A 12,096-nucleotide genomic window follows, 5' to 3' on the forward strand; every position below is an offset into this window, starting at 1 on the left:
GTCACAAGGACAAACTGAGGCAATGGACACAAAGGCCATGCCACAGGCATTCATAACGTACACACCCTGGCCCATCGGTTACAGTAAACAGTAATGGAGACAGAGCACTGGGGAAGCAATGTGGGCTGCGGGGGTTCTGTGGTATCCTCGGCATCGTGCTTGGATAGAGACTAATGTTAAATGTGGTTCTGTCTAGCCGAGTGTGGAGGTAGCAGAGGTAGGAGGTTCATGAGTTCAAGGCCAGAATGAGCTTATCTTTAAAAAGTAAATAAAATGTAAAAAATAAAACCCAGATGTGGTGGGCACACCTGCAAGTCCAGTACTCGGGAGAGGCAGGCAGGAGAATCAGGGATTCAAGGTCGTTCTTTCTATGGGCAAGCAAGCAGGTGATACAGACATATGTTCAGGCAAAACACTCATACACATAAAAATAAGTTTAAAAATTTAAAACACAATAAATAGGCAATTGAGAAACAAATGCAATGCAGAAGAGGGCCAAGCTGCTGTTTCTCTAGGCCTAGGGGATTGAACCTGGGCCCCACACACACTGAAAACCACCACGGAGCCCTTCCCTAACCCTCTCTTCCCTAAGAAAGCAGTGGAATTACAGGTGACTAAGCTGCCATATGGGTTCTGGAAATCCCACCCAGGACCTCTGAAAGAGCAGCCAGTGCTCTTAACCTCTGAACCATCTCTCCAGCCCCCATCTTTTTTACTTTTTAAATTTTGAGACCGGGTCTTATTCTGTCCAGGCAGGATCTGAATATGATATCCTCCTGCCTCTGCCTCAAGAGTAACTGGCATCACAGGCCTGCATCTCACTCCATCTAAAGGTTGGGGTGGGTGGGAGGACATTTAAAGGAGCCTTGGCAAGGAGGACACCTGAGGAGGACCCTTGGGCTGCTCAGGGCAGGGCAACACCCTGGAGAGAAGAGCCAGGGAAGTTTTCCTGGAGGTCTCTGCCCCAAGACAACAGATGTCCATTGCTCAGCTCCTGTGCTTGGCCTCCCTAGATTCTGTAGAAAGGAGAACCCTCTGTCCTGCCCTCATCTGAAGGGCTGAGAGGCCCTGGGCTTCAATGTCCCCAGTCGTAACGTGAGAACTTCTAAGGCCACCAGTCCGGGGTGCCACCACCAGGTAGCTTTTGGCTTCCTGCCAAGACCCCACCATACTTCATCCCACCTCCACCCTACAGGAAAGCCAGGCTCCTGGTAGCTCAGGAGCCTTCCCAGCCCCTCCCAGCTTCCAGGGCTTCCTGTGTGGAAACAGCCTGGATCCTGCCTTGTTAAACACAGTATCAGGAGGGAGAGATCTCCCTGAGAGCTTCCTGTTTGCTGGGAGCAGATCCCAGGGCCTGGCCCCAGCGTTCCTGGCCCAGGAGTGGGGCTGCCAAGCCAGAGGGGTGAAGGGCAGGAGTGGAAGCATGTCTTGATCCCAGTTCAGGGGTATAGGGTCCTTCTGGAAGGATACAGCTGTGACATAGGGCCTTGGAGTTTCCCCGAACCATGAGGTAGACCCCCTAACGCTGGGGACACTTCCGGAAAGCTCAGAACACTGTAAGCCCAAGGCTTCTCCTCCCTGCCCAACCCAGTTCTTGGAGAAGGGGTCCTACAAGCACAGGGATTAACACCCACAGCACCTCTCCCCTTCAGGGGCTTGAAGGGTTGCAGCCACGTAGCTCAGCTACTGCCCTGCCTGCTTTGACCGTCTGGCTCTGGTCTCTTCCGAGTCTCCTACTGTGCCCTGGAAGCCCCTTGCCCCTCCTACCCATCAGGCCTTCTGTGCCAAGACTAGAGTGCTTAGGGCAAGCAGAACGGGTCCCAACTTGCAGGCTGAGTCAGGCGGGCACCTCACCTTAGGGAAGCATGTGGCCGGGTGCCAGCCCAGCTTCTGAGCCTGTGAGAGCGGATGCCCAAGCTGCCACAAGCCTGTACCCTGACATGGCCCAGGCAGGTGGCCTGGCCTCTCTGGCTTCAGTTCCCTGCTGACTATTTTCCCTTAACAGCTGGTCTGCATGGTGGCTCTACTGCAGGCTTTCCTGGGCTGCATGCTCTCATAAACATTCCCTTCAGGATCTCAATCTGCCCTCCTCTGAGGAGAGATGGAAACAGGGCTGTAAATGGCCCCTTCTCCCCTGCCTCCATTCTCTGTCCCATTACAGGAGGCATGAGGCAGACTGCCATGGGCTCATCTTCCACTACAGAGCTGGGTTCTGGTTGACTGCTGTGTTCCCATCCATAAAATGGGTGTAGTGGGACTTACACTGCTCCCCACAAGATTCCCAGCCCTTAATGACAGGGCTGAGGGCTTTGATGTCCCAGATGAAAGGCCATGCAAGGCTCCCAGGCTAGTCTCAGGACAGCGGGTTCCTGGTCCAGAGCAGCAGGCGCAGTGCTCAAGCCTGGACTGTGGGCAGTGGGCTCTACCGAGGAGGCCACTAGCAGACTGGGCTTTGCCTACAGAGGTGCCTGGCAAGGAGAAGCTTGGGGATCAAGGCTGGGGAAGCCTCTCTCTGTGGAGGTTCTGGCCCACTCCTGGGATGGGAAGATGAAAGTGGCTGAGGTGTCCCAATTGCTGCCCACCCACGCACAGCCCCGATGGCACATGCATGATGGGAGGAAGGCAGAGCCCATTCCCGGGCTCCATGGGAGGCCTCTCCCGGGCTCTGTGCGGACCCGGAACCTACCTGGAGCCTATGCTGTCCTGTTTCTGCAGCTAGCACCTCTATGTATACTACATGGGCACCGAGTTGCAAGACATAAAGTGGGCTTCTTGCCTCTCCCCTGAGAATGTCCTCTATCTCCAAATTCAACATATCCTGTGCAATGGAACACCCAAACCCAAGAACAAAATGTCTTGGTTGACACAGGGCTGGCTGAAAATATTATCATCCTTCCCAGACTCTGTGTGCTGTTGGCTTAAAACATGGAGTAAGTTGGTGGGAGCTAGGCACCTTCCCAGTTAGCCTGTGACCCCCAACCCCTCACACCTGCTCAGTAGAGGAAGCAGGCAGCCCAGGGGGACAGTCCTGCCTGACCCACAATGGCCGCAAAGAACAGACAGTGCATTAGAACAACTGTTAGGCACTCTGAAAACAGTGGAGTGTGTGCCCTGAGCCTGCTTCTGCCCCAGCCAGGGCCCTCTAAGGAGACTCATTCCTTTGTTCATTCATTGACTTTCTTCAGCAAGTGCCCCCTCCCCCCAGGGCTCACTGGGGCCCAACCCTGTGCCACTCGGGAGTGTGATGATGACTCAGACCCTACCCCACCCAAGGGCCCCACCGAGGCTAGGATATATATGCAGAGACCACACAAGGTGTGACTTGCCACCAAGGGGGCCCCTGACAGCAGGGCCACCAAGGAGAGGCCCCCACAAATACTGCCAGAGGCCAGAGAAGGGGACATCCCAGGCGTGGGGGCTGGGAGAGGCAGGAGTAAAGAAAAGCAGAGCATCCCACGGCCTGCAGCAAGGTGGAACCCTACAACAGGACTGGGCACGGGGACAAAGGAAGAGGCGAGTTAATTCAGTAGCTAACATGGTGTGTGGGACCACGGAGGGTATCCAGGCTAGGCTGTCCTATCACACAAGCCGGGCCTTCTGGGCAACGGCTGCTGTGGGCTCAGCTCCTGGAAGACAAAGCGAGAACAAAGGAAAGAAACCACAGCCTTTATGGGGTTGCAGTTCTGCCACTTTGATTTCTCCAAAAAGCAAACCCAGTGGGGAGGAGCTAGCAGCCTCCACAAACGGCTGTTTCCCTCACACCTTGCTCACAAGACTATCTCGCAGCTTCAGCTTTGGGGCTCAAGATCTTAGGGTCACAGAAGGTCTTGGGGATTACAGAAGAAGGGTGATTTTGAACTCCAGGCTGCTGCTAGCCACCTATTCAACTTCATGGGAGCTCACACAGAAAGAGCAATGAGCTAGCACAGCGCCCCAAACTCCGCAGGCCCCTCCAACGCCCTGCAGTGTTCTTCGGCTCTTTGTACTGTACGATGTGAGTGCATCCGTGGCGGTAAAGGGCTCAGGGGCACCCAGTGAACTCAGAGCCGTGTGAACAATCAACACATCTTTTATTCACAAATAAAAACAGTCGAAGGATGTTATCTACACATTTGTACAAAGGTCTGGAGGCCTATAAAATACACAGCGGTCAGAAAGCACGAACCTGCGTGTGTAGCACACACAGGCTGGCAGGCTCACCCCTCGTCGGCATCTGAAAAGAACAGCCTCCCACAGACCCCCCCCAGAAAAAGCCTGCCCCCCACAGCTGCCAAGAGCCCCCGACCTAGGAATACCTGTAGAAAACCATAAAAACTTAGATCATTTGTCTTCAAATTCCCACTGCAAATTCTATGTTTATAGGCAAAATGATACAAAAATATGAAGCTAACAGAACTTTTACAAAAACTCACACCCCGTCTTTGTCAGCGGCGGTTTAGCTCAACGTTTTTTGTTTTTTTTTTTTGCTTGTGGTTTTGGTAAGAATTCCTGCCGTGGAAGAAAACATTGTGTGCTCATGGCCCAGCCCTTGCGTGTGGCCTTTGGTGTCCTCAAGGAAGGGAAGGGACTGGAGGCTAGCTGTCCACACTCAGAGGACACCACTGCTACAGTGTCCACTCATGTGGACTGCCGAGAGAAAGCTGCTGGCAAGGAAAATTAACCCAATCCTAAAAGAAAGCTGGCCTGGGACAGGCCTGCCCTGCTACACAGAACTGCTGAGTGGTAAGGAAGGCAAAAAAAATCAAACAAACTGGCTTTAGCTTGGCCAGAGTGGCCACAGCCACCTAGGCTGAGACTCTGTCTGCTGGTGTCTGAGTCCTATCTTGAGTCCGTAGCACCAAATTAGAAAAGGAGAAAAGGCCTACTCAAAGTTAAAGGCACTTGCGTGGCTGTCTGGGTGGTGACGGTCTTTCCATCCCCATGCTCTCTCTCTCCCCGCTGGCTGGCCCTCCCCTACCCCACCCTCTGTCTCCTCTCTAAGATCCCCTGGTCCTGCACAGACCCTGTGCCTTCATCCCGCCAACCCCCTCCACATCCTCACTCCATCGCACATCCGGTCCTTGTACCCCTGCCCTGCATACCCCGCCTACGCCCTGTGCTCAGCCTCACACATCCACCTCTTGCGGCCCAGGTACAGCAGCGGTGGCAGCAACGCCAATGTCAAAGCAGGTGACCATCATGACGTGGGCCTTGCACAGGTTAACACACTGCTCCAGGGCTGCCGTGGCCTGCTCCAGGGCCGCCAGATACTCAGCTGATTCCGGCTCCAGCTCTGGGTCCACCTCAACTGGGGAGAGAAGAGATGGGGTCAAGGCAGGCGCAAGAAATTCCTGTCTGAGAACAGCAGAGAAGGGAGAGGCTAGGGAGCGAGGCTCTGGGGTCCCGCACCACACCGGCTGGGCTGGGTGCCCCGCTGTTCAGCAGGAGGGACGGGACTCACACTGCTCCAGCCAGCGCCCGGGCTCTACCATCAGCCGGCCCTGGGTCTCAGCCAGCTCCTCGCAGAGGTGCTCACGCCTTGCCTGCACTTCCTGCAGCCGCTGCTGCCTGCGCTCTAGCCGCAGCTTGGAGCTGACGCACACTGGGCCCTGTTGGGAAGAGGGGGTTCCGATACAAATGGCAGGGACTCTCTCCCTAGGGCCTCTGCACCTTGGCTTTGGCCATGGCCTCCTTGTCCTTCAGGGCCCATACAGACACATGGCCAGCCCCCAAGGTAAACTGGGTAGAATCTGCAGGGAGTATCCACACCAGAAGTTCCTAGACCCTGGGTCCAGGTCTGTGGAGACAGTGGTAGCCTCAAGAATCCCTCTAGTCAGCCATCGCTGGCAAAGGGCACTGGGACAAGAGCTCAGGGATGGTCCAGGCTGGTTCCTACCTTCTCCATATCCTGGGATGGCTATGGACAGAAAAAATAAATAAATAAATAAGGTCAGGGGCTACCTGGCCACTTCTCCAGGGGCCCAGAGAGCCCTTCAGATGGTCCTCCCTGCCACCCCAGGCCTCCCAGGCTCGGTAGCCTCCCTGACCTTGGCTTCATCCTCCCTCGGAGGCAGACGGCGCCGCTGCAGACGTTCCACATCGTCTATTTCATACACCTTGATCTCAAAAGGCTCCTTCAGAGAGCCAGCCAGGGGCGGAGGCAGGTCCACCCACTGCCCAGGCAGACTGGGCTTTCGGCCTAAGGCAGCAGCGTCAGGTAGTGGGGCCGGGATCAGCCTCCGCCTCTGTAGACCTGAAACAGGGCCAGGAGCTGGTGAGCAGAGCCAGCGATACCCCAGGCTCTGCCTGCTCACACAGCAGCAGCGTTCACTGCTCTAACTCGCATCCTCCCTTCCCCTCTGGTCAACAGGGAGGGGCCCAGAGCTGCGCAGGCAGGAGCTCTTGGGCAGCTGGAACACCGGTCAGGGAGGGCCCAGCCCAGAACCCAGTGCCTGGCTTGATCCCAAATCCCTGCCTCACTACTGTCAGCATTAAGAACCAGCCTCTGGGGTGGAACGGATGCCAAGGAAGGGAACACACTGGACTGCTTACAGACAATAGAGGGTCAGGCACCTGCACACACATCACAGCCGGAGGATTTAGCAGTGTCGGCTGATGTCACGTGCACTCACAAACTGGAGGTCTGCCCACCGCTGGGTCTACGCCCTGCTGCTTATAAGGTAGCAAGGGCTATGCACACCTGGCATGAGTACACTATCCCAGAGACCACACAGGGTGAAGAGGTCATGCCCACCCCCAAACAACCAAGAAAGGAGCACCCCACAGAGCTGGCTCTAAATGAGGAACCCACAGGCTGCAAAAGCCAGCTGCTGGGGGGACAGGATTCACTGGAGCCTGGGGTAGCCAAGTGCACTGTCAAGGCTCTCTTGGGCCTGTCAATGTGGAGTGCTGTGCCCACTGGGGGACTGGCACTGCTGCCCACCTGTGGCCCTCTTCTTCGGGGACTTGAGGCTGCGGGAGCGGGCACCCGGGGAGGCCGTTCCGCTCTCACTCATGGAGTCAGGGGCTGAGGAGGCGCTGCCGGTGGCCTCGCTGTCTCGGATCATGCTCTCGTAGCCACTGCTGCCACCGCTGTGGTAGAAGAGTGCCGTACGGCCCATGGCAGGGGGGAGCTCCCCACTCAACACGCTGCTGTTGTCACTGCCGTGGCCGCTACTGTAGCGCTGGGGCCTCCGTGGGGCGGTCACCTTGCTGTAGGGGGATGGCAGGGCGGGGCTCACCGGCTGTCGCTCCTCCGCCAGGTTCACACCACTGTCATTGCCGCTGTCCGAGTCCGTGGAGCCCCAGGAGAGGCCACCTCTACCAGGAGACCCACCGGCTGCCAATTCGTGGACACGGCTATGGGCAGCCCGGAATGCCTGCTTAGTGCCCATGATGGTGCCCCGGCCCGCCTTGGCCCCAATGCCAGGCACAGCCCGTGGAGCTGTTCGGGGTCCTGGCACGGGCCCACTGGTTGTCTTGCCTGCCACGGGGGCCAGTGGCTTCGCTGTGGCACCCAGAGCCCGAGACGTACTGGCCCCCAGATTACGGCCCTTTGGCCCACCAGCTGGAGGCTTGGCTGCTCCAACACTTTTAGCTGGGCTGCTCCTAGAGGCAGGAGCCGGTCCAAGTGGGGGGCTGGTAGGTGGTACACCCAGCCTGGGCACAGCCCTCGGTGGACGTCCTGGAACTTCTCTGGACTTGCTGCTGCCATGTGTCAGACCCTCGCACCGCTCCAGGGACATGTGGCCAGTGGGACGCTGTGCCACCTCCATCTTGCCAGCTCGGGCTTTCAGGCTGGATGTGGCCTTGGGGACAGAGTAATCAGTCCGACCACTGGGCCTGGCTTCCTCCTCCCCTCGGAAGGCAGAAGTAGCCACCGCCCTGGTCAGCCCCAGGGCCTGGGTAGGGACGAGGGCCGTGCTCTGCTCCAGGCTAGACTTGCGCACAGGTGGAGGTGGGGGCCCTGCCCCGCTAGGCCTCGGAAAGAAAGCCCCCTTGGGAGATACGTTCTTCCTACTGCTGGAGGTGGTCTTGAGGCTTCCTGAATGGACCACTGCCTCTGCTGAAGGGTCCCCACAGGATGCAGCAGGTGTGGTCACTCCCAGCGTGGTGGCTCCCCTCCGCAGAGGTGGGATCCGAGCCACAGCCTCCGGCCTCCTCGTCACTCTGGCGGCCACTTCACATCCATCCACCACTCTCTGGGCACAAGCCAGAATCGTCTGGGTGTCAGGCAGTCGAGGGGAGCCTGGGCTTGGGCTTGGGGCCCTGCCCATGGCGGCTATCTGGGGTGTGTCACAGTCCTCTGCCCGGAGTAGCCAAGGGTCCTCAAATAGGCCTCCAGGGCTGTAAGGACCCCGGCTGGGGCGAGCGCGGCTGGTGGTTGAGGTAGTCCTGGTTTTCCGGGGGAGGCTGGAGTGGATGGTCTGGGCTGAGGCTGTGTCATTCGGGGACCCGGCCCAAGGCTCTCTGCCAGGTCGGCTCTGAGTTATGACTGCCTCCCCAGGGTGGGGACTCCGGGCTGAGCCGGGATTGTCTGGTCTTCCGCACTCTGAGGACCTGACCTTGCTGTCCTCTAGGGAGCCACTTGGGGTAGGAAACTCCGGTGGACCCGGCCCTGCTGCAGAGTCAGGGCCGAAGGGAGGCTGTGGTGTGGGACCACGGTTTTCAGCCAGGCAGACGCTGATGTCACTCAGCCAGGAGCCGATGGATGAGGCTGGACTGCCGCCAGCCCATGCTGGTCCCTCTGGGAGCTCCCCAGGGTCTCCCGGGCCCTCAGACACCTGCGAGGTATAGGCGTCAAACTCGTCATTGATACTGCTGATTATGCTGACCGGCCTTGAGCCTGAGGCCAAGGCTTGCAGGGAACAGTCGCTGCCCAAGCTGGCCAGACTGGAGGGCCGGGTGGCCCCTGCAAGTCCACCTAGAGGGAGCTCCTCTACCACCGTGAACACCAGCTCATCCTCGCCATTCAGCTCCACGGGCTGCTGCAGGGTTACTGTGGTGGTCAGCAGGCCCCTCTCCAGATGGCGCCCTCGAGCAGACGGGCAAGGATATGCTGTGTCTGAGAGCAGTGGGGACGAGGCCACCTGCCCACTCCTGCCCACAGGGGGTGTCCGCATCGCACTGTCAGGGCCTTCTCCCCCAGGTTCTGTGGGGACACCCCGAGCTTCTGGCTGCCGAGGTGGTGGAGGGGCTGGACTAGGCAATGGCCTCCTGCCTCCACCTCCCGAGGTCTTGTCTGGGGCAGGTGGCTCAGGCCGGGTCCCATCTAGTCTCTGATCACCTTGGGACCCAGTCTTAGAGGACTCTGAGGTGCTCCGGTGAGTATCTTGTGCAGGGCCGCCTCGAGGGGAACTGCTGACCATTGGGGGACCCACAGCCTTCCTGGGGGATGTGGCCTCGGGTAGCGAGGGTTTCCTGCCTGCCCGGGCGGGGCTGGCTTGGGCTCCATCAGAGCCACCCTGGGCGCCAGGGAATCCCTCGCTGCCATCTATGCACTCCAGCCGCTCCTGCAGCTCCGCAAATGTACTGCAGCGGAAGTGGTCGGCGTCCCGGGGTCCCTCAGAGGGCCTGCGGCGGCTCAGCGAGGGGATAATGGGCACAAAGTCAGGCGGGCCCTCGTTGTCAGTGAGCTCACGGTCTGACAGCGCTGCCCCACCAGGACCCACATAAATGACCGTGTCGCAGGACTGCTCACTGCTGGAGGAGTAGTCAGGGTCGCCAGACAGGCCAGGAGCCGAGCGGTCGGGGTCCAGCACCACGGGACGCGGGTGGAAGGGCCGAAGGTGCGGGGGGCGGCGGGCCCGGCCCTCCTCGCAGGAGCTCTCCCCTCCCGAGGAGCTGGAGGCACACTGCGGGCGGCACACAGAGCCTGGTGAGCACACCCACCCATGTCTACACATTGCTCTGGTCCCCTCTCACCCCTTCCTTGGACCCCCTCCTCTCAGCAGCATAGGAGTGTGGTCAGCACCCAGCAGCCAAGCAAGGCCTGTAAGTGCTGGGGACCCCGATACAGGGCACAGAACGGAAGGCAGGCTTCTGGGGAGCTCTGAGGGGTGATGAGCATGGACCGGGTCACAGGGTGGGAAGGGAGGAGCTCAGGCAGAGAAGGCCACATGCAGCATCCTGACAGACAGCAGTGACCTCAGAATACTGCTGCAGAGTTGCTCATTCCCCTTACAACATAAATCCTACCGTAAGCAGGTCTGTCCCTGCTCAGTGCACCAGGGGACGTGGGGCAGAAGGGACTCTCCCACAGCTGGACACACCTACTGCCTCCTCTCCCAGACATCAGCCTGGGGCCTGTGCTGCGGAGAGTGTGGGAGGCTGGGGGCCCTCAGGAGGCAGCAGGAGGCGGGGCTTACCTTGCCCTTCTTCCTGCGCAGGCGGTGGATGCGGGCGGCCAGCTGCACAGTGCTGAGTGTCTCCGCGTGGTGGGCTGGTGAGTCCGAGATGTGCACGATCATAGTGGTCCTGCAGTTGGCAGTAGCCAGGGACTCCCGAAGCAGCATGGTGAGCCTGTGGTCCCTACAAGCCAAGGAGGTGCTCAGAGACTGAGCTGAGGGGCCATCTAGAATGAAGGCCAGGTGAGCACTGTCGGCTCTGCCCCAAGGCTCCTCAGAGGTCGCCCTGCCGGTGCCTGCTCATGCTCCCATGCTCACCTGTAGGGCACATGCTTGGCCCCGTTGACCAGGGCCAGGATGACACTGCCCAGAGCTGAGAGCGACAGACACAGGGGTCCTCCCGAAGCTTCCCCACCTCTGCCCGGGGCTGCCTCACAGCTGCCCAGGTCGATAAGGTGCAAGCGGCTACGACCTCCAGACACTGAAAACATATTTGCAAGCAAGGGCTGGGGTGTGGACACCCACTGTTCCACAGCCCTCCCAGGCTGGCAGAGATGCCCACAAGGACCCTCCCCCAGGGGGGCCAGGCAACGCCATGGACATGGCAACCCTCCGGACAGCCCCCCCACCCGTGCACCTACTTCCTCCTTGGCCACACTTCTCCACACGATACTGGTATACGTGCAGCGTGAAGAGCATGTGGGAGCTACGCCGGGCGTCCTCCCCACAGCCGGCACGGCTCGTGCTGCGGGCTGCCAGGGCCGCGTCCAGGTAGAAGGCTGCCCTCTCTGCTGTGGGGGCTCGAAGCTCATTCTGGTTCTGGAGCTGTGAGGGCAAAGGCAAAGCCATGCCTCGTTAGTGGCTTGAGGCCAAGCATGGGGCTCCCTCTCCCCTCCTCCCTAGTCCCAGAAAGGCTAGAAGCATTGGTGCACCTGTGCCCCACACACGGGGTCCTCTCGAAGGTACACGCCCGGGGACTGGGTGTCCTGAAGGCTGCCTGAAGCCACCTCGGCGAGCAGGTCCCGAAGACTCTGGTCATGGCCGCACACTTCCACAGCGGACACGCGGATGGAGAAGCGCGTGCCCATCCTCTCCTTGCGTTCATCAATGAGCCTGAAGAGCCAGGAGATAGCACAGGGCACGACGCCCAGGCTCTGAGGTGAGCTGTCCTTCCCGATCATGGTATATGACTTGCCTGGGAGACAGGGGCATGTGAGAACTGCTCCCTCTCCACACCTGCCCTCGAGAGCCCGGCCAGCCTCAGGAACCTGCCCAGGGTCCTCAGGGCTGACCCAGAAGGCCCTGACTGCTCCTCCCGCCTCTGAGGCCTCTGCCTTCCGGCTCTGCCTGCCTTAGCTTCACTGTGAGCTCCCTACTCCCACACCAGCAAGCAGGGCGGAGGACAGTTAGAAGGCATCATGAGTGCACAGGGGTGACAGGGCACTTACCAAGGCTCATGTGGCCGAAGGAAAAAATGCAGCCATCAGCTCCAGCAACCACAGACTGGAGCACGTCAGCCACAGTCCCTGAGCAGACTTCAGCCTGGGGAGGAACCCAGTGGGGATTAGGCAGGTGTCTGAGCCAAAGGGCTGTGGCCAGGGTCTTTTGCTATATCTGTAAACCTTACGTCAATTTGTCCTGGTCACGTGCAGACAGACAGTCCACGGGGCAGCTGAACTGACAGACACAGGGCCCTCCCAAACCCATACGGAAAGTACAGGGCACGCAAGTCCGAAACACGTACAATACACGCCGGATGTGCTAGCTAGAC

At 59.2% G+C, this 12,096-nt stretch overlaps 1 protein-coding gene across 1 annotated transcript in view; it reads right to left on the bottom strand.

Moving 5' to 3' along the window:
- Nucleotides 1-4,692: 4,692 nt before the first annotated feature.
- Kif26a (kinesin family member 26A) overlaps nucleotides 4,693-12,096 on the bottom strand; it is a 34,164-nt gene continuing 26,760 nt past the window's right edge. The window contains exons 7-16 of the mRNA XM_055593249.1: nucleotides 11,774-11,867; nucleotides 11,258-11,520; nucleotides 10,967-11,150; nucleotides 10,644-10,806; nucleotides 10,347-10,509; nucleotides 6,923-9,833; nucleotides 6,027-6,232; nucleotides 5,876-5,896; nucleotides 5,441-5,588; nucleotides 4,693-5,287 (exon numbers count right to left, since the gene is read on the bottom strand). Coding sequence (XP_055449224.1) covers nucleotides 5,106-5,287; nucleotides 5,441-5,588; nucleotides 5,876-5,896; nucleotides 6,027-6,232; nucleotides 6,923-9,833; nucleotides 10,347-10,509; nucleotides 10,644-10,806; nucleotides 10,967-11,150; nucleotides 11,258-11,520; nucleotides 11,774-11,867 — 4,335 coding nt within the window. The 3' untranslated portion in view covers nucleotides 4,693-5,105. The remainder of the gene's footprint in view (nucleotides 5,288-5,440; nucleotides 5,589-5,875; nucleotides 5,897-6,026; nucleotides 6,233-6,922; nucleotides 9,834-10,346; nucleotides 10,510-10,643; nucleotides 10,807-10,966; nucleotides 11,151-11,257; nucleotides 11,521-11,773; nucleotides 11,868-12,096) is intronic.

Source organism: Psammomys obesus, unplaced genomic scaffold, assembly GCF_907164565.1.
Source record: "Psammomys obesus unplaced genomic scaffold, mPsaObe1.curated_primary_1811, whole genome shotgun sequence".
In the NCBI taxonomy this organism is placed as follows: domain Eukaryota; kingdom Metazoa; phylum Chordata; class Mammalia; order Rodentia; family Muridae; genus Psammomys; species Psammomys obesus.